The 27,118-nt window shown below is 56.2% G+C and overlaps 1 protein-coding gene across 2 annotated transcripts in view; it reads right to left on the reverse strand.

Annotated features, from left to right (window-relative positions):
* The window catches only part of PRKCZ (protein kinase C zeta), a 98,884-nt gene that overhangs the window by 21,971 nt on the left and 49,795 nt on the right, over positions 1-27,118 (reverse strand). For both annotated transcript variants that reach the window (XM_053899103.1, XM_019461123.2), the window contains 5 exons: positions 10,858-10,943; positions 6,210-6,341; positions 5,166-5,244; positions 3,659-3,711; positions 796-984 (listed from right to left, as the gene is read on the reverse strand). In XM_053899103.1, the coding sequence (XP_053755078.1) occupies positions 796-984; positions 3,659-3,711; positions 5,166-5,244; positions 6,210-6,341; positions 10,858-10,943 (539 nt within the window). The remainder of the gene's footprint in view (positions 1-795; positions 985-3,658; positions 3,712-5,165; positions 5,245-6,209; positions 6,342-10,857; positions 10,944-27,118) is intronic.

Here is a 27,118-nt window from a genome sequence, read left to right on the forward strand (position 1 = left end):
ACAGGGCTGGGAGTCCCAGGACCACTGCTACCTGTGAGCCAAAGACGTGGAACCCGCACTCAAGTGCGAGGGAAAAAGACCCAACGTCCACGAAGCCAAGAGGCCCACGGAGGGAGTCACCACGGGAATGCAAAGCACACTGCCGTCTCACACCTGCCGGGACAGCGGTAATCGAAAAACAGGAAGCAGCAGTTCCTGGAAAGGGTGCGCAGAAAGCGGGAGCCTCACGCGTGGCTGGTGGGAACGGGAAATGCTGCGTCTGCCGTGGGACCGCTGCTTGGTGACTCCTCGAATAGCTAAGCACCAGGAACCCTGGCGCCCCGGCGCCCCCGCTCCCGGGAAGACCCCCAAAGGCCTGGACGCAGGGCCAGGAGCAGATGCCCGTACGTGGACACTCACGGCGGCACGAATGACAGTCGCCAAAAGGTGGAAGCACTCCCGGTCGCTACCAACAGGGTGAGCACATAGACCACGTGTGGTCTGCTCACCAAACGGAGTCTTGCTCAGGCATAAGAGGCAATGCAGTTCTGACTACACGCAAGGGCCAGAGACAGGAGGCCGATGGGTGGTGCGGGGGGGCGGGCGCAACGGCCGGCGGGCGCGGGGCTTCCTTCTGGGGGTGCCAACGGCCCGGAACGAGACGGCGGGGACGAGGCACCGAGTATACACAAACGTGTACTTGGACGTGGCCGCAGCGGTGAATTTTGTTACGAGTGTCTTGCTCCCCTTGACGGGACAAAGCCCAGGAGCCCGAAGGTCCCCACGAAGGAGGCGCGAGCCCGCGCCGGCCCTCACCTCGTCGTCATGGACCAGCTCCTTCTTCACCACCTTCATGGCGTACATCTGGTCGTTCTTCTTCAGCCGCACCAGGAGCACCTTGGCGTAGCTCCCGCGCCCAATGACCCGAATCAGGTCAAAGTCCTGCAGCCCGAGCCCCTGAGATATCTTGATTCCATCCATCCCGTCGATAACCGGCTTGAGGTCCTGAGGACGAGACAGAACGTGGGAAAGGGCGGGACCCCTCCCCCCTCCCCGCGGAGGGTGACGAGTCCCTGCGCGTGGCCTGGAGCTCAGGGCACGATTCTGCTCACGGGCCCCCGACCTCTGTGCCCCGAAGACCACCCCAGTCCCGCCACTCCGAAAGCCCGTCATTTCTGCAGACCGTGGCCCAGTCGCCAGCCACAGGCGGCCCTCTGTGGGCACGTGGCTGACAGGGGCCGGCCTCCCCAGGACAGGCTCTCCCCCGGGGGCTACAGAGCAGAACTAGCTGAGATCTGCAAAGGCCCGAGTTCGGACTCCTGGAAATACATAATAAAAGAGAAAGGTGATTCGATTAAGAACAGAAGCCTCCCTCCTAAGAACTGTCTCTGGCAAGGGTATCTGTAGGGGAAGCAGGGGGTAACTAAGTGCTCCTGACTCATCCCAGACGGGGAATGACCAGCAAGGAAAGTCAGGAAGTCTGGGCGCCATTTATCAGGTACTCTGGAGAGCTGCGGTCCCAGCAAGGCAGAGCTGTCCTGAGGTTTTGTGGACGGAGGCTGCGAACTGGAGTCTGTGTGACTTCTCCTCACTCACTGGAATCATCTGATGCCCCACCGACCGCCCAGAGCCGGCCACACACAGGCCCGAGCCGAAACTCTCAGTCCAAAAGCCGGGGTGGAACACAAAAGGGCAGCAGCAGGCTTCCCGGGACAGAAGGAGTAAATCGTGACCCTGGGATTTATACTGACAAATATGTTGGTCTCAGCCCCATTCCTGGCACAGAGTTCCCAACACCCCTGAAGCTCCCTACCTCACAGAAAAGGCATTTTTTTTATGTTAATGAGACAACTTTTGAGAAGCCCAGGCCACCTAAAGATGGGGGTGATTACAACCCCTGCTTATTATAGAGCGTCAGAACTCAGCCTCACCCCCTGACCTCCGGGGAGGGGAGAGGGGCCGGGGTTGGGCCCGTTCTCCAATGGCCAAGGACTCATCAGTCACGCCCCTGTTACGAAGTCTCCACACAAACCCAAAAGGACCACGTCTGGAGAGCTTCTGGTTGGTGACACGGGGAGCTGGCCTGGACGGAGCACGGACACCCCGCCCCCTTCCCCCAGCCCTGGCCCCGTGCACCTCCTCCATCGGCTGTTCCTGAGCGATCTCCTTTTTATCACAAACCAGGCATCCAGGAAGCAAAATATTTCCCTGAGTCCCGTGAGCCGCTTTAGCAAATTAACTGAACCCAAGGAAAGGGTCGTGGGAACCCCGATTTACAGCTGGTTGGTCAGAAGCACATGCAGGTGGCCACCGGGATGCGTGAACGGTATCTGAGCCCTTCCCTTTGGGGTCTGACACTAGCTCCAGGTAGAGGGGGGTCAGATTTGTAGGACACCTGGTCAGGGTCCCCCAAGACTTGGAGAATTGCTCGGTGTGTGGAAACGGTACAACAGACAAATCAAGGGAGGGTCTGATGCACATAAAATCCGACAAAAGTTGCAGCTCAAGAGCTGTAAGCCCTGGGCCCACTCTGCTGTCTGGACAGAGAGGGGGCACTGGGGAGACTGACCCTGCAGCAGGTGTTGCCACATCTGCGCCCCAAAGAGCCTCTGGGGGATTCATAAAAGGACGTGCCCCAGCGAGACTGAGCCATGACAGGCCAGCAGCCTGTTTTCTGCAGGCAGGTTCTGGGCGGCGCCCACCCACTCCTCACTGCCCCCCCAACACACTGACTTCGCCACACTGCATACCCCGTCCCCCAAAGCCAGAGGCCCCGTGCCCCACGCGGGCAGTGCCAACATCCTGCTGCTTCCTGAGGTGCCAATTTCCCAGTGACGGGAACGCCTGTCCTGTGACAGGAGACAGGAGAAAACGCAACGTTCGAACCCTTAGGAGTGAGGGGAGAACAAGTCACTAGCAAATTCGGCAAGAATCTATCAATCTACCTCTGACCCTGGACCGCCCAGCCATAAACACGGCCGAAACGGGACAAAGGGCAAGAACAACCCAGGGTGATTCCTCCACGTGGACCCCGGGAGACAATAAAAAGCTAGCGACCCCACCCGCCAGGGACCAGCTCTCCCTCCTTTTCTCAAAGCCGAAGAGCATGGGGGCTCCCTTGTGGGGGCGGGGATGGCCTGTGCCACCCTGGACCCATGCGGAAAGAGCCCCGCCACTGACTGGTGTCGTGGAAAGCTTCCTGTGTGTGCCAGGAGTGATCATTACCCAAACTGGACAGAAGAGGATTCTGAGGGCAGAGAGGTCCCCTGACCCAGGCTCACACCAGCCCGCGGCCTGGGCTCACACAGGCCTGGCCAATGACACCTCATCCCCCAGCTCCCCGTCGCTGAGAGAACCGTGCAGTGAACGTTGCACCCTCACGCCTGCGACTGAGCAGTGGCTCCTGTCAGCCGCACACGCTCGCTCTCTGTCCACCTAATGCTCTGGAGATCCCTTCTGCGCGAAACGCCAGAACCTCCGTGGGACTCCATCCTGAAGCCCTGACCGAACATCACCCTAGATGCCCGCAGACCACTCCCTCGCTTACGGTGAGGTTAGACAGGTTAGCATTCCCAAGCCTGTCTAGTTCCTATTTAAATTTCCATAACTGCCCCAGAAACGAGCTAGTGAACTTGTAAAAAAAGATTGGAAACACTAACGAGCCATCTCATTTACTCACCTCAGAATCATCTTTAATGTTGTCATGTTTCCGGCTTGAAGAAATATAAGCAACTAGTGAAGAGAGAAAGAAAAAACAGGGCATTCTAGGCATTGTCAGGAATGTAGGCTGACACACAGGGGAACCCAGGGCCCCTCGATCCTCTGGACACACCGGTGGCCCAGGCCAAATCTGCAGCATTCAGGGCGAATCACGGAGTGGCCACAGCTGACCGCACAGTCATAAGAAAATGCAGCTTCCTGGTCCCACCCAGACCTGCTGACTCTACACCTCTGTGGGTGGAGCCCGGGAACCTGCATTTGTGACACATGTTCTCAGCGATTCATGTGGAAGTAACTTCAAGAAGACTGTGGTATTTAGCTTTCCAGACACTGTTCTTAGAGTGTGCAGATGGATAGGTGGGCAGGCGGGCAGAAGAGGGGATGGTGGATGGATGGATGGATGGATGGATAGATGGATGGATGGGTAGGTGGGTGGATGGATGGATGGACGGACAGAAGGAAGGAAGGAAGGATGGATGGATGGATGGATGGATGGATGGATGGATAGATGGATAGATGGATAGGTGGGTGGGTGGACTAATGGACTGATGGATAGTTGGATGGATGGAAGGATGGGTGGATGGATGGGTGGTGGATGGATGGTGGGTGGGTGGGTGGACAGATGAGTGGATGGATGGATGGATGGGTGGATGGATGGACTGATGGATGGTTGGATGGATGGACGGAGGGATGGATGGAAGGATGGATGGACAGAAGGATGGACAGATGGATAAGTGGATGGATAGATAGGGGGGGTGGATGGATGGATGGTGAGTGGATAGATGAGTGGACAGGTAGACAGATGAATAGGTGGATGGATGGGCAGATGGACAGATAAGTGGATGGATGGTTGGATGGGTAGGTAGGTGGGTGGGTGGGTGAGTGTGTGGGTTGTTGTCTGCTTTGTGTGAGCCGTTGTGCTAAATGCTTTATCTTCTGTGGTCTCATTCCATCCTTCAAGGACTCTCAGGGTGCAGAGCTCACATTCACCACTCGAGGGCAGGGACTCTTTGAAGCTCTCATAATAATCCACAGACTTTGGGAGCTCAGAGCTCAGCTATCAGTCCAACTAGTATTCAAAATCATTCTCCGAATGCTTCTTACTATTAAACAAAAGTCTCTCCCCCACCCAAACCCCCACGAAATCCTACAGAAACTCAAGAACCACCTTGACAGCAGGCCTTTCCACGGATGGAGACCAGCTCGACGCAGCAGCCTGCCCAGGGTGGGTGCCACCGTAAACAACTTCTAGAACTCCCACGGTCGGTGCCAAGGGAAAACGCCCACCCCGACTCCTATGGCAGCCACTCACAGAGATGTGCGTGCCCACAGAAGGCCACCCCACCCTGCCATCTCTGCCCAGGATGAGGGAAGGCCCTCAGTGAGGTGTGGTCAGAATGGCGGCCAAGCAGGGATTCCGGGCCGGAGAGCCCGGGCTCCACGAGTGGGAAGAAAGCAGCCCCTACTTCCATCGGTGTTCTCAGAAGGAAGGTCCACGTTGTCCTTGTCGTCTACTGCAGGTTCTTGGGAAGGCATGACAGAATCCTGCGAAGACATGAGCATTACAAAGTGACCGGTCAGGTGTCACAGTGTAGCTTCTGCAGATACCCTGTGACTTTCTAGGATCACCTCTTCTGGTATACACATTGTAGCGTGTGTGACAATACATGTTACACAAGTGTACCTGGTAACATTGTTGCCCTGGAGGTGGAGAGACCCACATAGAAATTTCGTGATTCCACAGGCAGGGTGATCACTCAGCACCTCACACTGTGACCTTTCCAGCAGGTGCTTTAAAAAGCAGGGCATCTGTTCATAGTGCTTGGTAGTCTCCCTTGCCCCCACGGCTGCATCAGAGTCCCAGGAGGCTGAGGTCACCCCTGCCACAGCCCCCTATTGGCGGACACCGGGCTCCAGGCATTGGCATCGTTCGGCCCCGACTGACTACATCTGTGGGGCTGGCCTCGTTTCTTAGGCCGACGCGGACCTACGGGACCCCACATCCCAGGGCTCAGCAACATCGGGGTGTGACAAGGTCTGGACTCTGCTCTTGTCCCATCAGGGGTGACGGCCAGAGGCCCAGGAGCACAAGCGAGCCTGGACGCTCAGCAAGGAAACGAACAGCATCTCAAAGGGCTGGGAGCGCCGACTCCAGGATCGCGGGCTGGCGGTGAGGGTCACACGGCGCAGGCCCTGGCGTGCGGAGCGTCATGGCGCTTTCCCCTCTGCTCTGCTCGAGAGCTGCTTCGTGCCTGGGGTCCACACAAGCCTTCCCTGCCCCGCACCTTCGTGCCAGAGTGGCAGCGGGCACCGGAGGCCCCCCGCCACGAGTGCTAGGGGTCACAGGGCTCGGAAGAGGGGCCCCGTCCCAGCCCCTCCTCTTGCCTCGCTGGCGGCAGGACCCTATTTGGACAGAGGGGGACTGAGGGCCGCCAGGGTCAGCGTGGGCAGTGGGCTCGAGGCTGCCCCCCCCACCGCGGGCCCCCGGGCCCAATCTGGGCCACACTCACCATATGCCTTTTGCAGGTCAGCGGGACGAGCACGTGGCAGCGTTTATGGACCAGCAGCTTGCAGTTGATGCATCTGTAGCCCTGCCCCGCGAGGCCCCATATCCTCTCGCTGCACCGGCCGCAGTACGCTCTCTGCAAGGACAGCGGCCGTCACGCCGAGGGCCTGGGCGCCCCTGAGGCCCGCGCCTCACTGCAGGGGACCCAGCTCAGCACTGGGGCACGCTGCACCTTCCCTGATGTCCCGAACGATGATGGGAGCTAGACAAGAGGTGGCCCAACCAGTGGGTCACGTCGGGCACCAGGCTCTGCCCAAGCTCCGGGCCCCCTGCTTGGGTCCGCTCCCAGGCTGGGGGAACCATGGGGTCCCGCTCCGGCAGGGGTGACAAGACCCCTCCCCGGGCAAGGCCCCCCCTTGCTTGCAGGGACCGGAGGGGATTCCAGCCCTTGCCGGGTCGTGTGCCGAACAGGGTGGCTCCCCGTCTGGTGCAGTGACCCAGGCTGAGGGGGGCGTGGGGGGCATCCACACACCTCCCCCGCACGGCCACAGAGAGACTAACTCTGCCCGGCATTACGTGTCGTGTGTTGGCCGCTAGGGGCAGCCTGCGATTGCTTGGGTTTTTGGTAGTTTTAAAGATTTTTCCGCGGTCAATCTTCGTTCTTCAAGCTCTAAGTAGCTGAAATTAATGGCAATCGTCAGCTGGTTTGGTGATGCTTTCCTCACGTTGGGCTGTTGAAAGGGCACGAAGATGAGTGTGTTCAGAAAGCCGGTCACACGCGTGGCCGCACGTCTGCCGGGTTCCCGCGACCATCTTTCCTGGCTTGAACTCCTTGGCAGGCTTTAGCCTCTTTTGCCGTTTTTAACAAATTCCCTTCTTTTGAGAGAGTCTCTGCTCCTGGAGACAACCGTGAAGGACCACACTGTACTGTAGTTCATTCACGACGGCTGATGGAATCCTCTGATGGGTGGACTCGGGCAGGGGCCGGGGGGGGGCGGATCGGGGTGACACGGACAGGCCGTGGGCCTGTGCTCAGGGCCACGGGCACCAAGAAGCCGACTCCTCACCAGCGAAGCACCGAGCTCAGAAACCAGGGCCTGAGGGGGCTGGTCCTGGCACACAGGTGCCCCAACCACGTTTGCTAAGGTTAAGCAAACGCACACTCACACACCCCGCGTCACTTTTAACTCCGGAAACAGGAAAGAGAAGAATTTATTCCGAGTCCTCCGTGTTGCCTAAAGCGTCTGTCCCACGAGCTGGCAGGCACAGAGGGTGGGCCCGGCGGGGAATGGCCTGGACGGGGCGCAGTGGACAGCCGCGGGGGCCACGGTCTCAAGCCGGGTAAAAGCCCAGCTTCGCATTCAAAGGAGGAGCTTCAGGTATGAAGATGGGTTTCACTCTCTTCTGCGCGTGTGTCTGTCAAACACCATTTATGAAGCCATGAAACAAAAGCACCTTCTTACGTAACCCACCAACACGAGCAGCCTTCCCATTGTCACCCCTGAACAACCTAATCTGCAACGCTTGGCTCGCGGATAGGGGCAAACTCACAGCCGACCGGTGCCTTTGCGAGGTAACACATTCCTTCCCAGAGGTGAGCAGGGGCCGGGCCGGGCCAGCCGCTGACCAGCAGCGGCGTGCCCTCGCTTGTCCGGAGAGGCTATCGCACGTTGGCAAGGGCTCTTGATCTCAGACCTGTGTTTGACTGGTTAACACTTCAGGAGACATCACGAAGAAATAAATCAAAACCTAACCCCCGAGCCACGATTCTCTGAAATTCACATGAATTAATAAGTTAATAGGGTAAAAACATTTTAAGTCTCCTTACACACCACTGAATCTGGCCCTTGCTCGGATTTCGCATCATCCGTTCTAGTTTTGGGCCATATTGAGCTCATCTGAGGTCGGAGCCTTTGGTCTGGGTTTCTGCTGCTTCTTGCGGGGTGGGAAAGGCGGCTCCCGCCAGGCCCCAGACCTGCTCCTCTCGCGGCCTGACGGTTCAGCCAGTGGTAACTCCAATCCCTAGTCCAGGGGCAGGCCAATGAGGACCACCACCTGTCTTTTCCAAATAAAGTTTTACTGGAACAGGCCCTCACTCGTTTGTCGACCCACTGCCTGTGGCTAGTACACTATGACGGGGCGGTGGCTGCGACAGAGGCCTTGTGGCCCAGCGAGTCTAAGGTATCTACTCTCCGGCCCTCAACATGGATTTAACAGGAATTGCTTGCTAAACCCTGTTCTAGTCGCTGGGACCAAGAAGCTTAGGAGAAATCCTCGACGGGCATTTGCCAGAGATGCTCACGCCCCGGGGCTTCCCAGGGCGGGACTCTGACCATCAGTAGCATCCTGCAGAGGGGGCCTCGCCCTCGTGCCCCCCCATCCATGCCGCCCGTGTCTCCTCCAGGACAGAGGTTTTCATTTCTTCTCCAGAAACTCACTGGATCTCTCCCTTTGATTCACCAATGGAACCTTTTCTCATTGTTCTAGAAGAAACGTCATGTCGAAGGCAAATAACGATCCAGGCAGGTGCCTCGGGAAGATGGCCGGCGGTGTCACTGAGTTCACTCACTTTCCGCCCTTGAGTTGCCGAGGAGGACGGAGGAAATGACCTCCGGGGGCTTTTCGCCTGTAGGTCTTGCCGATTCCTGTAGAACAAAGCGCGGGGCTCTGCAAACATCCTTTCAAGTGACAGGTGGAGTTGAAGTGCACAGCCCTGTGATTAACACGGTGAACGGCACGGAGCCAGCCGCCAGGGCTCAGGCAATGGGACGTCAAGCCAAGGACAGTCAGGCGGGAAACCAAAATTGTCAACAAATTGCGCACACATCTGCCTCCTCGTCTGTGAACGACCAAACGATCTGAGTCGAGGGTCTTCAGACAGGCTCCCTTCTCCCTCCCCGTGTGTGGGGAAACCCACTCTGGGGCTCTGGGGACAGCTGAACATGTATAACAGGGTGGGAATGGGGAGGGGCAGGAGGGGCAGGCAGGGGAAAGCAGAGTCAGGGTCTGCACCCTGCAATCAGAGAAATGGGGTTTTCTCCTAAAATCTGCAGGGGGGGACAAGCCGGGCCCCGGCCTGTCTTGCTGGCTGGGTGGGCTTCGTCTTGGACCGGTGAGTCAGCTGTGATGAAGAAACGGTGTTGCACCAGCAGTCAACATGGGGGAGCGGGACTCCTAGAACCTTCTGTGATATCCCGAAAGGTGGCTGGTCCCGTCTGGCCGAGACCCCTCTCTGTCCAGAACCAAGCTGGTGCCCAGATGTGCAGAAAGAGAAGCCTCCTGGCCGCAAAGCTGGCTGGTAAAATAAACACGGGGAGGGGGCGGCAGGTGCTTCGCACCCTGGGAGTTGGGATGTTTCCATTTCTTCACAAAAGTTCCCGTCCACACCCAGTCGGCCCAGTCGGCCCAGTCGGCCCAGGGCACACCTCTGTCCTCAGGCACTGGCTTGCTGGTGATGCCTAACCTCCCCCAAGACACCCGACATTCCTTGGAGCCCGTGCTCTCCCGCCACCCACCTCGGTTCCCAGGGTCTTTCTCATTCCTCACAGACGTGCCCCATTCTTCTTGGTCCCTACCCAGTGCCATGGGTCTCCCCTGGCTGACCTTCCTCCAATCATCGGGGAACCCACGTTCAGAGTCCCAGTGACCAGAGCACTGCACCCAGTGGGGGGCAGCAGGTGCATATGCGACGGGGGCACAGAGGAGGAGCTGGATAGTCGTCCAAGCCAAGAGACAGAAAGTAAGACAGAGCACGTGCTCCGAGAGCATGGGGGCGGGCGCACCGGGCACAGCCCTCAGCACGTGCAAAGGCCCTCAGGTGAGCACGCGTGTGGCTGCTGGAGCGGGCGGAATGGTGTCCCCGAATTCACGTCCCCTTACAACCTCCAAATGAGGCCTCATTTTGAAAAAGAATTTCTGTAGAGGTACTTAGTTAAAATGAAGTCATAGTCGATCAGGTGGGGGCTAATCCCGACGGACGTCCTTACGAGAGAAGAGAGGCCATGTGAGGACAGAACAGACGTCGGACTGCAGCAGCCACAAACCCAGGACCGCCACAGCCCCCGGGAGCTGGAAAAGGCTGGAAGGATGGTCCACTAGAGCCATCAGAGGGAGCAGAGCCCTGCCCACACTGCGGCTTGGGGCCTGTGGCTCCGCAACTGGGAGAGAAGGACTTGCTGCTTTAAGCCCCGTCTGTGGCGCGGGGATCCGGCGGCCCCGGGACGTGAAGGGCCTTGGCCAGTGAGGCACCTGCAGGCACCCCCTGCCCCCTCCCCCACTGTGAAGCGGACCAACCACAAAGCCACACAAACCACATCATTGCTGGAGAATGTGACAGCGTCCTGAAGAGGAACGATGGAAACGAAGGGCTGGGCAGCGGGCCCACCTGGGTGGCAGACGCGGGCCGTGAGGGGGCCCCGGGCACACAGGAGGTCCTCGCGGCCAAGAGCACGCGCTGCGGCTGGTGTCATCCCAGCAGAGCAACGCCGAGATGCACAGACTGCATCCGTCAAACAGCCACCACGTGCAGAAAAGGCCTGACCAGAGCCTCACCACGGCTCCTTTCTGGAACCCGCTGGCACGGCCTCCGCGGCCCCACCCACTCTCCACGGAAGGGTCCTGCTCAGGCCGCGCCCCGCGTCGGCGGCACTCACCCTGTTAAAGCGCTTGGCCTGGAAGAGGTGGCCGTTGGCGCGGTGCAGCTTTCTCCATCTTCTGGCTCCGCGGCGGTAGACGGACTCTAGGGAGGATAGAAGACGGGTAAAGGACAGCCCCACGGCCACCAGCGCCCCCCCCCACACGAGGACAGGAGCCCGGTGGCCGTCAGCCCGCGGTGACGGCCGCTCCGTCCAGGGGCTGGCGCGACGGTGTGCCCGGCGGCCACCCTGGCAGGGAGGACAGCAGCCGGGCGGCCCCCGAGAGGGTCCGGCCAGAACGTCACTGGAGGCCAGCCCACTTCCAAGCCCTCCTCCTTGTTTTCCTTTCCACCCTCCTTCCTCCGGGCGCGGAAACCAGGCCCCCTGTTCCACACTGGGATGTGGTTCAGAGGGGCCGTGAGCTCACGTCTCACCATCCACAGAGGGGCTGCGGCTGCCACGTGGAGTCCACGGTCAGCCAGAAACACAGCATTCGGCCGGGCGACCTGCCCACCCGGACACACAAGACCCCCTCCCGGTGTCCCCAGCCTGACACATCTCGGGGCAGAGGTGGGGCAGACAGGCCGGGCGCTCGTGCTGAGTCGAGCGTTACCCAACACGTCGCTTTCAAAACACACGTTCAATAATGTAAACTTGTAAGAAGGACACTGCTGATCAAAAATGCCAGAGCCAGTTGGGGAACTAGAACCGTTGGTTTTATTCTTCCCTAAAAATGCTCATAACTCGCTCCTTCCAAACACTCTGAGGCAAACGCTGGTACAAACAAAACACTCAGGATACAACGGGAAGCTTTGTGCTTTTATAAAGTTCCGCAGTGAAAGCCACTTTCATGAGCCGTGGAAGTGCCACGAATATACACCGATGTGGAAACTGTAACGGAATGTTTTTAAAACAAGCAAATTAGCAGCTCTGGCCGGACGGCCACTCGGAGCCTGCCTCCCTCCCTTTAAGCGGGAGACCAAGAAACAAGAAGTCGGATTCCTCTGCGGCAGGAGCCCCACAGCCGGCGGGCAGCTGGGGCTTTGGCAGAGGCCCACGCGCTGCCCAAGGACCCCTCAAAGGTTTCCCGCCACAGGCTCTCAGCAATTCCCGGACAAGAGCAGGGCCTGGAGGGAGGTGGCACCAGCCTCCACCTTCCTGCTCTCCCCCTGCGAGTTCACACCTGGGCTTCAGGCCTGGAGTCCACAGGAGGCAGTACCACCCTCAGTCTATGTGTCCCTTGCCCTTAAGGAGTCCCCGGTGACCTCCAGGGCCTTTGCCCAGCTGACAAGGCGTGCCCTGCCAGACCCAGCCCTTCCAGGCCACCTGCCTTGGTTTGAGGGATGCCTGGCTGGCGGCGGGTCGGTGCTGATGTCCACAGGTCTGGCTGTCCCCACGCATGGTGATCACATCCCCTGACCCTCCCTGGATGTGGCATTCACAACCCCCAGGTGTCCTGAAGAGAGAAAGCACTGAGTGACAGACACAGACCAGGGGACACAGAGATACAGAGGGAACCGAGCTGGCCTGATGGGGACACACCAGCACCAACACTCTGGGTTTCTTGATTCCGGCCCACTTGCCACACGGAAAATATGCCCTAAAATATGTCTAAAAATATGCCCAACTGGATATCCTTCAAATTTGGTTAAAGTCGGCCAAAATAAGACACACGAAGATGTCCTAGCAGAGGCCAAGGGGCATTAGGGAATGCACAGCAGGCAGGCACACTCACCGAGGGGACAAGACCAAGGGCTGCATGTGGCCCGCATAGGCCTCACTCCACACACAGCTCTGTCCCCTCAAAAGACTAGAACTTACACATGAGGAGCAAAACGACAACAAATTCTATAAGGAAACGTAGGAGAAGATCTTACTAATATGAAGGCGAGAAAAACTCTGAAAACACAAAAGGCAGTAGAAAAAGGAGCAAGTGCACCTGAGTGCATCAAAACAAGCACGGATGTTCAGCCAGAGGCCACCAGGGAAGCCAAAGAGAATCAGCACACACACGTGGTGAGGCTTCGTGACTTAGGATGCACACACAAGTTCCATAAGTTAACAAAGGAAAAACATGAACAAAAGACAAGAACAGGCATTCCACAGAAGACAGACAGTGAATGAAAATGACCAGAAGCCCCACCTCGTGAGTAATCAGGGAAACCCAAAGGCACCTCGGTATCCTCGATGCCTGAGCGGTGGGCCCAGGTTAATCTCCCACAACCCCGACGAACAGCAACCTAGAAGCTGCTTATTCTCCGAGAGGGGGGGATAACATAGCACCGATATTTGTGGGGAGGAACATTTGCTTCCTCCATGACCTAGCGATTGCATTACTCCTTGATCAAAGCCCGAGAGAAACTGTCGCACACGAGCTGGGGGACATTCAAGCACGTCTGAAGATGCCCAGGGTCACAGACAAGAGGATGGTAAATGGACGCGGTGAGCGTGCGGCTGCACCACAGAGACCCGACTGGCGGTAACACCTGACTTGAGCCACCCACAGCATGACAGATACATCTTCGAAAATCAAACTACCTAAAAAGTCAATAGAAAATGATATATTGATACATATATCAATATATCAATGGCTTTAGGAAACGGTGCCACTCTTACACAACCACAAAATAGACAAAATCAACAACAAATTGTTTTAGGATCCATAATCACGAGATGAAATTGTTCTAGTAAGTGAAAGACCAATGCCAAGTTCAGGACAGTGTGGCCTCCGGGCGACAGGTCACGGGGGTGGGTACGGGTTAAGCTCTATCCTGGCTGGAGGCTATGGGCACAGCAATTTACAATCTCAGACTTGGGAGGAATGGTGCAGACCGCAGGCAGGCTCGGTGCCCCTCTGGTTGACATCGGACGAGTGTGTGGAGCCTTCGTTACCGCCAACGAGCTGACGCGTCAACTAAGGCACACGCTCTGCCCCGCTAACTTTTCCCTGACGCGCTGGTTCTGGCCCAGACAACACCCTCAATCCCACACGGCATGTCGTCCTTCCGCGGACCCGCTGGTGGTGGTGGTTTCTCAGCCGGCCCTGGTTTTCGCGACCTTGCTGGCCTTGAGGAGCGCGGTCAGACTTGGGTGCCCGCCTGGGGGTTTAGCCTGGGGCTTCTCTCACGACTGGATTGGGATTAGCACTTCCTTAACTTCTGAACCAAACTGAGAGCCTTTCCTGGAAAACCCAAATTCCCACAGTGGCAAACACCAAACAAAGCGCCCAACGCTTTCGAAGCTGAGTCTTTACTGGAATGTTCCCCAAGTGCGGGGCCGGACGCAGCCGGATGGAACCCGCTCTGCCCTCCCGAGCCCCTGATCTCAGAGGTGACGATGGAGGCTGTGGGGGCCCAACGGTCCCCTCCCCTCGGAGGCCACGGCCACCGACCTCACGGGCCACCGGCTCGGGCAACGGTCGCGTTCGCAGGTCCCGGGTTTCTGCCCGGAAAGTCACGGCCCTTATTCCCGATCCGAAGTGACAGGCACGGTTCACAAAGGAAGAAAAGAGCACGTGTCCTCGGAGAGCACGTGCGTGCAGAGGCGCGGCTGCTCGGGGGAGAACACGGGCCCCGCGCCCCCACGGCTCGACCACCTCGTCCCCCTGATCCCAGTGCCCGCGGAGCCCGCCCACAGACGCGTGGGGGGCCCGCGCGAGGCACGTGGAGCTCGCCCACAGTCCTGGCGGCCCCCAGGGTCCCGTCTCGGCTGTGCGGTCAGGGCCGAGCTCCGGGCTCGGGGTGTGCCCTCCGGGGCCCGTCCTGGGCGCCGCAGACGTGGCATCGCGGCAAAGCTGGGCCAGCTCCGGGCGGCGCTGGGCCCGCGTGGGCTGCCCCCACCCCCCACCTCAACTCCAACCCTCGGAGGAAGGGCTGCTCGCCTTTGAAATTCTATAATTAGGAGGCTGTGGGGAATTTTAACGAGCTCGGTTTCTATGGCAATCGAGCGTCTGGAGGGCGCCGACGAGAACGGCCGAGGAGCCGAGAGATACGCCCTGCGCCCGCAGACCCAGGGCATGGCGTGGGCCATGCCGAATGTCCCGGCCCCTCTCGTCCCCGGGCAGCGGACCGCGGCCCCGCGCGGCGCCTCGGAACCGGGTGCGAGTGGCCGCACCACGTGGCACACGTCAGGGCACAGTGACCGGATGGCCCGATGCCCCCGGGGAGGGGGTCCCACGTCGGTGACGAGGCCCCAGGCGAGGCCGAGGTGGCTTCGGGCCGCGGGGTGGGAGGTGGCGTGAGGTCGACACCGGGGTCTCAGGGCAGAAGGGGCGCTGCTCCGTCAGGGAGAGCGACCTCCCCCGCGCCCCGGCTCTGTGCCCCCGAGGGCGGGGACCGCCGGGCTTGGTCTGTGACACAGAACAGCAATGACAAAGAGCATGTTTTGGGCTAAGACGTCTGAGATGCCCTGGTCGCTCGGTCATCCAGGACTGTGTGCAGAGCTGGTGTGAGGGGACGGAGGCGGGGGGCCGGCGGCCCTGCCGGGCCGTTCTCTGCGCCACATCGCCCGGCCGGCATCTGGGCTCACAGGACACTCCCCCCAGGTCACATCCCACTGAAAGGCTCCTACTGCGTCCTTCACGTGACCTTGTGTAATAGCAGCTTGGGGGTTCGGGCGGGATGTCAGCCCGGCTGTGGGGAAACTGTGGGGCTGCTGCACAGTCTGGAAGGTTCTGGGGGACGAACACACGGTCACCGTGCCAGGGGCTGGGGCCGTGGGGTGGGACAGGCACAGGACACAGACCTCGTGCACCTGAGGGGTGTCCCCGATCACAAGGCTGCCTCTCAGCATCTCCTTCCAGCTCGAGGTGTGGGTCAGAGGGTGCTGAGCCGTGGAAGGTGGGCGAGGAACCACAGGGACAGACGTGGCCATGGGAAAGGTCTTGGGACCACACAGCCGGGAACCACGTGATGAGGGAGGCCAGTGGCCTTCTTGGGTCACGTGAGCCGCAGTCCTTGTCCCCACGGGAAGTGTCGTACCTGCCTGGCTTCTACCTGCACGGCAGGGGCCACCTCCTCCCCACAAGGATGCAGCACAGGACACGGCCTTGTGACAACAACACCACGAAAGGTCTAGGTAAGTACACGGAAAACACAGGTGCTTGACTGGCCCGCACAGGAGCGAAGCCGCTGCCGGCATCTCCCCATCCCTGCAAGCAGTCAGCACCCTCGGGGGGCACTAGGGACACACACAAAGAGGACAGAAGACTGTCCTCCTGGAGCTGATGGCAAATGATGATAAACACCATGAATATTTAAGCGAGGGGACGAGGGGACGCAGAGGGGACAGCTGGGCAGTGACGTGCCATGGGGGGCGGCCCAGTAATCATGGGGTCAGCCCTCAGGACGGGTACCCGGACGTGCCCCGGGGCAAGGCTTCCTGGCCCATGGTGTGTGTGAGGCACTTGTCATCGTAAGTCCTGGGTGCCCTCGCTGGGAGCACACGGGCACGGGGCCACCCCAAACCTTGTCATTGTGCAGGCGGGGAAGGGCGCTGACGAAAACAGAGCAGGGTGACCCCCAGTGATGTCCTGGGTCCCGGGCAGTCACATGACCGAAATGGCCCGACCAGGCTGCCGAGAGGGACTCCCCTCCCCGGGGCAGGAGCACCAGGCCGGGTCACCACTGGCTGGGTGGACATGACGGGGACAGCAGACAGCACAGGAGGCAGGAGTGAGCCGGGTTCGACCGGGCCCACGTGGGCACCCCCCCCTCTGGGCACTGCCCCCCGGTTCCAAGCAACCCGCGGCCACACCCGCTGGCAGACCCTGGTTTTAAAGCTTAAATTGCGTGAGGGCAGCACAGCAGAGCCTCTCCAGCAGGGGGAGTGGCGACGCACTCGGGCTGGGCCGCCAGCATCTGCCAGCATGACATCCCTGCCACCCCCTCTCCCCATGGCCAGGCCAGCAGGGCAGAGAAAGCCGGGTCACCGAGGAGGGGACGGGGAGGCGCTGCCGTGTCAGTGGCCGGGGCAGGGGACGCAAAGCGCTCCTCCTCCAGAGGGAAAGGCGCCGCGGACAGACGCAAGCGACCGGGACACGCAGGACGCCCGCTTCGGAACCGATCTCTGATTGGCTCTAAGGACCCAGCGAGGTGCACGCACGTCAACCACGGTGATGGAGCACCCATGGGGCGCAACCCCTTTACCGCCGGGAGGACAGGGTCGCGGGCCGCCGAGGGGTCCTCACAGCCGCCCTTCCTCACCGAACACCATCCACGTCCGTGAAGAAGACCAATCCTAAGAGGTGTTCTGAGCGAGAGGAGTTATAACGGTTCAACTTTCGAATAATTTTATCACAAATATCTTAATGTTTGGTGGTACAAATCAGCGTTTAATGAAACAGCTGACCGAGGGGTCCCTGGGTGGTTCAGTCGGTTAAGCGTCCGACTTCGGCTCAGGTCATGATCTCATAGTCCGTTGAGTTCGAGCCCCGCGTCGGGCTCTGTGCTGACAGCTCAGAGCCCGGAGCCTGCTTCAGATTCTGTGTCTCCCCCTCGCTCTGCCCTGCCTCTGTTCGTGCTCTCTCTCTCTCAAAAAAAAAAAAAAAAAATGGCTGAGCGAAATTTCTGAAAGAGTCTATGGAAAGATGTATACCAACTTGCAAGTAACCTACAGCAAATACACTCATGCAGAATGCAACTCTTCCCTGTGTGGGGGTTTTCCTCTGTGGATTCACTTTTACAAGCTGCTCACAGCTGCCCGGCGCCCCCACGGCTGCAGCAGGACCAGCCGCCCCTCCCACGACACCTCCCACGACACGGGAGGCAGAGCCAGGCTCACCAGGGAAGCGGCAGCTCCAACCAGGAGAACGGGCACCGCGGACGGGCACCTGGGTCCAATCCTGCCTCCAAAATCAAACCACGACAGCAGGAAAAGCACCATGGAAAGTGCCAGGGCCTCACAGTCAGACACATGAGCAGATGAGACGATGCCAGGAGGAGCGCTGTGTCACCAGGGCCACCTTGTGTCCTCAGGTTTTTTTTTTTCAGTGTTTATTTATTTTGAGAGAGAGTACGGGGGTGGAGGGGCGGAGGGGATGGCGGGGAGAATCCCAAGCAGGCTCCGCCCCGTCAGCGTGGAGCTCTAACCCACGAACCGTAAGATCCTGACCTGAGCTGAAATCCAGAGTCAGACGCTTAACCGACTGAGCCCCCCAGGCGCCCCGTCAGGCTGCTTGGTGAGTCCTTGGAGGCCAAACAGAAAGGCCTGCAGCTCCCGGGCAGCCATCAAGAGACAGAAGCCGGGGCTCAGCGTGCCCAGGAAAACCCAAGCCTAAGGAAGGGGCGCAGCCAGCCTGGACTCCTGTGACACAACACCAGAGACGAGGGGGTGGGGAGCAGCCAACAGTGACTCTCGGTCTGGAGGGTGGAGGTCTGGGCCGGATCAAGGCGCAGGTGCGGCGGTCCCCGAGAGGCCTCCTCCTGGCCCGAGGACGTTCTCGCTGTGTGTTCACAGCAGAGACAGCTGTTGGGCTCTCAGAAGGGCAATGATCCCATCATAAGCGCCCCGCCCCGTGACCTCAACTATCACCTCCCCGAGACCTCATTTCCAAACACCATCGCGTTAGGGGTTAGGGCTTCCGTATAGTTTGCGGGGACACATTCGGTCCCTGACATTCTGCCCCAGTCCCCTCAAGTCTGTGTTCTTCTCACATGCAAAGGACACTCGTGCCACCCCACCGACCTCAGGCCACCCCACCGACCTCAGGCCTCAACTCATCCCAGCATCAGTTCTTGCCATCCACGGACTCGTCTCCATGAGGCACAGTGAGACTCTAGGTACGATTCACCCGGAGACAAGACTCCTGTCCAGCTGGGGACCTGTGACTCCAAAACAAGACGTGTGCTTCCAAAATACAATGTGGGGACGGGCCTGGGATGGCCGTTCCCGCTCCAAAAGGGAGAGACAGGAAGGATGGAAAAGGTGCTGGGGCCCGAGCGCGCCCACAACTTAGCAAGGCAAGTCCCATTAGATCTTAAGGCTGGAGAATAAGCCCTTCTGGGCCGATGCTTTGCCCTCAGGCCCACCGGGGAGGCATCGTGGCTCTGCCCTGCGAGGCCCCCTAGAGACCCTGCAAAGAAGAGAGCCTGCAACCAGCCTGCAACCAACCTTCGGGGCATCCAGTGGTTCCCGAGCTGCACAAGTTCAAGGCCAGAGGCCAAGAGGCCAAGCAAAAAGCAGCTGCTAAAAGAAAAAAACAAAACCCAAAAGACAGCCCAGGTAGACATTTTGGCCGGCTCTTGGTACTGGGGAGACAAGAGCTGGAGACTGGGGTTCTGCTAACCCCCGGACCTTCTGGGTTGACATTACTGAGAGACATATATGCAAAAGGGGCAATGGGCCAGCCTGAGCTGAATCAAGGTGATTTGCCCAAACTCCGTCTGCCAAAATAAAATTTAATTATCTCATGAGGAAAATAACATCATTCAGAGTGCCTACCTAGTTTTTCAAACACAATATCTGATATTCAACCAAAAATTACCAGGCAGGCCAAGAAAGAGAAGCATACTGAATAGTCTACAGAAATAGACTCAGGTAATTCAGACATTCAAATGTATTTAAAAAGATTAGATGAGAGAATTTCACCATCAAATGAGACCCAGAGAAAAAGAAGCCCTAAAAAATCCTAGGATTTCAGAAATTTAAAAGCAAAAAAGAGTAATTGATGTTAATAATTCAGGAGAAAGACTTAAAAGCAGATTATACCAAATAAGACACATCAGTAGAGAATATCCAGATTGAAGCACAGAAGGTAAAGAAAACCAGGATGGAAAAAAAAAAAAATACAGAAAAGAGCATAAGAGACAAATGGGATATAGTGAAAAAATGTGGGTATGCAGTCCTGAGGGAAGAAGGCGGAGTGAATGGGGCAGCAGTTGAAAAGATACTGGCTGACATTTTCCAAAAAGACAAAAGACATTATACCCTAGATCCAAAAAGCTCTATAACCTCAGTTGGGATAAATTCAATACTTCCCTCTCGTTCACAGGGCTGCTGAAATAGAAGAACAAAGACCACTTTAAAAGCAGCCAGGAAGAAAAAGAGAGAGAAAGAGAGAGAGAAGCATCACCTTCAAGGGAATAAGACTGACAGGTGACTTCCCGAAAGAAACAACGTACTCAAAGTGCTGGGAGACCCCTGACTGCCGACACTCGTGCACCCAGTGGGAAACAGCCCTCCAAAATGAACGCAAAACACATCTTCGCACAAACAAAACCAACTAATTATCAGCAAATCTGTGCTAACAGAAATACTAAAAGGGATATTTCAAACAGAAGAAAAATGGTCTCAGACATAAACATGATCAGGCAGGAAGAAATCAAGCACATCAGAAGGTTATAGAAACAGGTAAATCTGAATGAGCACCATTTAAAACAATTATTAATGGGGTGCCTGGGTGGCTCAGTCGGTGAAGCGTCCAACTTCGGCTCAGGTCATGATCTCACGGTTTGTTGAGTTCGAGCCCTGCATTGGGCCCTGTGCTGACAGCTCAGACACTGGAGCCTGCTTCGGATTCTGTGTCTCCCTCTCTCTCTGTCCCTCCCCCACTCGCACTCTCTCTCTGTCTCTCAAAAATGACTAAACGTTAAAAAAATTTAAAACAATTATTAATCATGATTTCTGGAGTTTAAAATATATGTGATATCCACATGCATGACAATAATAGCATAGAAATTGATAGGGGTTAAATATAACTGAAGTGTTCTAAGGTTCTTGCCTTACCTGGGAAATAGCACAAGTATTTAATTTAAGGTACATTCCAAGAACATGTTTTGTAATTTCTAAGGCAGCCAGAATATTTAAAAAATGTATTTTTTGAAGTATTTCTAAACAAAGCTAATAAAGGGGGGAGAGTTTGGAATACTAACACTTGACTGAACCTAGGGCAGGCAAGAAAGGAAGGTGAAAAAGAAACAGATGGGTAGGTTGTAAAATGAATAGTAAGGTGGCAGATTTAAACTGTAACATTTCAGTATCACATTAAATGTAATTGGACTAAATGCTTCAATTAAAAGACATGGACTGTCAGCCTACACTAAAAGCAACTTCTGCTAGTACAACCTGTTGTCAAAATATGATACAGAAGAGTTTAAAGTAAAAGGACACCACGTAAACACTATGTTCTCCTCCCCCTTGGCATATACAGGTGCTAGTATAGTTATGTTGATGTTGGACAAAGGAAACTCGCAGGCTAACGGTATTTTTCATCTTAAAAATTTAAAGATGGTGAAAGTATCAATCCGAAAAGCAGATATCATGATCCTAAATTTGTATGCACCCAATATGACACAAAACACATGATGAAAAACTCACAAAATTAAAAAGAGAAAGACAATCCCAATAATTTAATAATATCTATAGATATTAAAGATATTTTAAAACATAATAAAGCTATGAACTTTCAATAAATCTTTAGACATTTCGAAGTCCTTCAAAACATGACTAAAGATGAGAGAAGAAATACAAAATTTCAATATTTGATTTCTATTTTAAAAATTAAACAGCTTTTAAAACTTTCCCACAAAGAAGACTCCAGGTTCATAGAGCTTTACTGGTGAATCCTTCCAAATAATTAAGTTAGGACTAATATCATTTTACGTAAAATGTGCGTAAGAATTAAAAAAGAAAAACATTTAATTTTATAAGGCCAAACTACCTCGGTGTTAAATTCTGATGATAACGTTACAAAAAAGGAGAATAATAGGCCAGTCTCTGTCACAAATAAGGTTGCAAAAACACCAAACAAAATGTTAGCAAAGTGAATCCAGCAAACTATAGAAAAGGTAAGCATCACAATCAAACGGATCGCATAAAGGAAGTGCAGGGGTGGGTGACGTTCAAGTCAATCAGTTAATTTGCCTTATTAATAGAAAAAAAGAGAAAAGTATGTCAAGAGACAAAGGAAGCATTTGATAAAATCCAACACAATTCGGGACAAAAACTCGACTAGGAATAAGATGGAACCACTTTAATTTGATGGTGGGGATTTTCAGAAGGAAAAAAATCCCTTCACAAACATCCTTAATGGTGAAATTTTGCAAGCTTTCCCCAGATCAGGAGCAAGAGGCTGCTGGTTGTCACCACTTCTGTTCCACATCGTTTGGAAAGGTAAACACGGCCAGTGCCAGAAGGCAACAGGTGCAGGGTTGGGGAGATGGAAATAAAAGTTATTCCCTGACAGAATGATTGTCTAGGAAATCGAAAGGTGTCTGCAGATGAAGTGCCAGCATTAATGTGTGAATTTATCATATTCACAAGGTCGCTGGACAAAAAGTCAACGTGAAGCAACTAACTGCATTTCTCAATACATTTCTATCAACAAATAAGGTTTATGGAGACCTATAAAAGTAACATCACTTAACATGAAGTTAAATACCAGTGAAGTGCTCTACAAACAACGTGCAGGGCTGCTGGACAAAAGGCTATAAAATGTTACCGAGAGAACGTGAAGACCGCACAAGTATATGCTCAGGGGTTGGAAGCCTCAATGTTGTAGAGACGACAGTTCTCCCGTGTTGATCTATAAATTCAAATGCAATCCAAACTGAAACCAACCAACCAACCAACCAAACAAGCAAACAAACAGCCTCACTGGGTTTTGGGAATTTATAAGCCAATTGTAAAATCTGTATTGAAATTGAGAAGGCAGAGAGGAACCAGGAAAATCTTGAAGGAAAACAAAATCAGAGGACTTACAATGCACGATATGAATGGTTATCATCAAGCTGAATTAAACCAGTGTGATGTTGGTATAAGATCAATGGGACAGAAGGCCAGAAACAGGTCCCCACACACAGTCACCTAATTTATGACAAGGATGCCACTGAAATGTGGTGGGAGACAGACGGGCTTCTCAAGAAATGGTCCTGGTTCAACTGGTTGGTTACCAGCAAGGATGCAAACGACCCCTACCTCACACCACACACACCAAGCTCACTCACAGGAGTCACAGGAGTCACGAAAGCTTGCAATCGTGGCATGAGAGAGCGTGTTCAGGTCCTTGGGGCAAAGAGGCATTTCTTCAACACACTACCAAAAGCACTAATTGTGACATAAGAGTCCATTTTCTGTTCATCGAAAGAATGAAGACGCAAACCGCTGGGCGTCGGAGCAAATTCGTGGTGATCAAAGACCTCACAACCAGAATACATGCAGTGACTCTACAGATCAATAAAAAGGACGCACACCCCAACTGGGTTGTTTTTAAACACCCCAATTTTGAAAGTACGCAGAAGACGTGGGCAGGCACGTCACAAAAGCGGGTCCTGAGGAAAGTCCAGAAGTATGCGGGAAGAGGCGATGAGGAATGCAAACCGAGACCAGAATTTCATTTCATTTTACATCGGCTCCGCTGGCACACCTGAAGAGCTTGGCGACACCCCCACGTGCTGGACACCCCCCCAAAGCCTGAAGGGGTGCGATGAATTCACACTCATCACAGGGGTGGGCTGGTGCACACGTCCTAAACCCCTGCACTCTCCAGAGTGACAGAGGGAGGGTCTTTTGTACACTAAGGAGAGGACTCGGTAGCTTCAGAGAGAGTGAGGCGTGACTGGAGGGCTGGGACCCCACACCCAGCCTCTGGGGAGGGGAGAGGGGCTGCAGGCTGAGTTAATCACCAATGGCCGAGGATTTCATCATCACAGCTCTGTAAGGAAACGTCCCCAGCCGACGAGGTGTGAAGGGCCTGCAGGCTCGTGCGCCCGGGGAGGTCACGGGCGTCCACAAGCCGAGGCCCGCACCTCACCCTCTGCAGCTCCCCCGTCAGGCTGGTCCCGAGTTGCACCCTTCACGATACACCAGCAAACTGAGGTGTCCTCCTGAGTTCTGTGAGCCATTCTGGCACATTCCTGAACCTGCGAGGGGGTCTTGGGGACACCTGGCTGATAGTGGCTTGGTTGGGAGTATCGTGGGACCGTGACAGGTGTCTGAAATCGGGGCAGTCTTGTGGAATCAACCCGTGGGGCCTGCACTAACCCCGGGCAGACGGTGTCAGAACGCAGTTCAATCGTACGACACTCATTGGTGTCACGACCCGTTGCTGGTCTGGAAAAAATCCACACGAGTGATGTCCGGAAACAGGGCGGAGCGCAAACCGGTGCAGCCGCTTCAGGGAAGATGGCAGACGAAACACGGCTGGCCAGGCCCAGGCCCCGAGGCTCAGCGCACATCCACGTACACGCACGTGTGCAGCAGCTAAAAACCGGAACCTCCGCGAGCGCAGCGGATAAAGTCGCGGTGAATTTACACAGTGCCTGACGGGGCAAAGGGAATGATGAGCCAGAACCACATCCGACACTCTGGGGAAGTCACACTCACAGATGCTGACTGAGATCCTGTAGGATTCCACAACAAAAAGTTCGAAAACAAGCAAAGCTATCTGCCGGTGGGGGGGCGGTGGGGGTGGGGGGAGGCGCCTGGGTGGGGGGTATCCCCTATTCAACTGGACGCTGACAGGGACCTTGTAAAAACTCATTCCGTTGAACACTCCAGACTTTACAGTTTCTGGAATGCTTTATTTTGGTAAAAAATCAGAAAGAAAATGGAGAATGGAGGCACCAGGTCATTTTCTTCCATGGAGAAAAGTTAAAACTCCCAATATCAGCACAGGCCCAAGAGGGGACTCCCGTACTGCGTTCCTAACCTTGTCTTTGGCTTTTTTTTTCCCCCCTCTCTCTAAGATGAACCTTCTGGGGCCCACACTCAAAACGCAACCTGTTATTTGGCCACCCTTGTAAGTACCCTCGTAAGTCACATAAAAGCACCTCTGAAAAGAGCTCACGTCTACTGTACTCTTTTAGTGCAACGAAGGGGGCGTCTCTCTTGTTCCAGACGCGTCTTCGCTCACCACAGTGCATCGATGGCACTGCCATGAGCACAGACACCCGGGACGCACACAGAAAACCCGCTCCCGGGGTCCCCGAGGCACCTCTGTCAGCCTGCGCTTCCTGTCCCTGCCGCGAGGGGCTGAGCAGGCTGGTTCCTGCCTGATGTCTCTGACTCCCCAGCAGACACGTGACAGTCGTGCAGAGCCCCGGGTCATGTGTTTCTCTCACACCACCTGCAAGCCCCCTCTTGCCCCAAAGCCAGCCCCACGGGGCCCTTGACCTGGCATCCACCTCCCAGGGCCGGGGATGGCGGGCGGGCTCCCCGCGACCACTCCCTGCCCCTCTGCACGCGTCAACACCATCATCTCCCCACCCTCAAACATCTGGGCACTGGGTCACCTTCTCTCCATCTCAACACCAATGACCTTGACCGTCCTCCTCCTCGGCCACACCACAGACCTGCCATCCGTCAGAATCACCTCCGGGGACTGGACCACAAGTACTTCTGTGCCCGCACCCCACGCCCACACCCAGCCCTCCCCCTGCCCCAGATGCCAGCCCAACCCCTCAACATTCCGCGTCTAACCTAAGAGGCCCGAAACTGGAAGCACCACTACTGTGCGTGCCCCCAAGGGACACACAGACCTGCAAGACGCGCCCGGGCCTCAGGGATGCCAGCAGTAAGAGGCCTGCCCTCCAGCTGCGGGAGCACAAGGAGGGGTCTGCCCCAGCTCATCTGTGAGAAAACCAATGGTGGTCCTCCCCTCTTGGGTGGAAATTTGCAAACCTCGAGGGACAGATGGCTGGATGGTGGCCGGATGCACATAGGTGCCAAATTTTTGTAAATTCTGTGTCTGAGGATCAAATCGTAAGGAAGAAAGGTTTTGGGGAAAGGACCTGGACCCCCTTGAACAGGAGCTCAGAGAGGGTCTGGCAAGGGTGGGCTTTGTCCCAGGCAGAGCCGAGGTTGACACAGTGGCTTAAGGGAGTCCAAGGCTGAAGCGTGAGTGTCCCCAGAATCCTGCCAACACGCTGGCGCCTCTCTTACCCACCCCATGCACACTTACTGCCACCTGAGCCCCGGCATGAAAACAGTCCACATCTCATAACCCGAGGTACAGTGTGAATATGCCCAGAATCTGCCCTTGGGAGTCGGGGGGGTGGGCACGCATGTGCTCTCCCGGTTTGCGTGACGATGACAGGTGTGGCACCCTGAGGAGAGGACCCGCATGGCCACGTCCGAACAGGTGCTTGTACCCCCAGCCCTGTGGGGCTCCACTCCCCACCTACACAGTCTGCCCCCAGTTCCCGTCGGGCCCTGCCCTCCCCATCCCCGTAGGGTGGGGGGTGGGGGGTTGGCCAGTGAAGGGTTTGTGAAGGACCAAGGGCATCCAGGGGACAGTGGAACCTCGGAGTCAGGCCAGAGGCTTTGTTTGTTCCCCGAAGATGTGACCCAATAGACGGGAGGCTAGGAAGTCACCTGACCGGGGGTGGAGCCCCTCCCAGGAAGCTGGTGCTGCGGAGAGAAGCCGAGAAGCCGATCTCTGTGCCTGGGCCCATCTGCTTCCTGTTCTTGGTCACTCCTGGGAGCCCTGAATAAAATGCCCTGTCCCGAAGGTCCCTGGCCTCTTCCTGGGCTACCCTGGCAACAAACCCACACTCCCCCCGCACCCCAGCAGGTGACCGAGCCCACCAACCCTGCCTCTGGACATTTTGGACTCACCCTCACCCCACCATCTCCGGCCTGCCCTGGTCGGCCGCCGGACATCAGGCTGCCGGCACCAGCAAGATCAAGTCTCAGGGACGCACTTGGCCCGCAGGCCTGTGTCAGGACATCCCCGAAGCCGGCCTGAGTGTGAGCCGACATCAACCATCAAGGTCACTGCTGTCACCTCCCCTTCCCTCCGACTCACATTCCAGGGGATCGGCTCCGTGCGGCTGGCACCTGCCGGCCACCTGGGGTTGCTCAGTGCAGGTGTTGTGATTGGCGTGTTTCAATCCATTACTACCTTGGATCAGAAGAAGCCACATAGGAGGAAGGGGTAGGTATCATGGACTCCACTCCACAGAAGCCAGTGGAGGCCACCCAAGGCCAAGGGTCCCCTAGGGATAGCTAGAGCTGGCTCTCAGGCTCCCACTCCAGGAACCCCACCAGTGGGGACAGAAATCCCCACTTACAGGCCTGGAAGCTTCCATGTTCGGCTGAACGACGGCCCCCAGAGACGTCCCCATCCTAGTCCCTGGAAACTGTACGTCACCTTACAAGGCAAATGGGACTTTGCTGCTGTGATCAAGGGCCCTGAGATGGAGACAATGGGTCGGCCCAATGTCATCAAAGGTTCCTGTAAGAAGGGGTGGGGGGGGTGGTGAGAGAGATGACGGAAGCGTGCGGGGTGTGCCCCTCACTCACCTCAGCCCCTGGCGTCCTGTCTGCACCAATCACGTTTGTT

The sequence above is a fragment of the Panthera pardus genome, unplaced genomic scaffold (genome assembly GCF_024362965.1).
Source record: "Panthera pardus isolate Hobbes unplaced genomic scaffold, ASM2436296v1 HiC_scaffold_11, whole genome shotgun sequence".
NCBI lineage: Eukaryota > Metazoa > Chordata > Mammalia > Carnivora > Felidae > Panthera > Panthera pardus.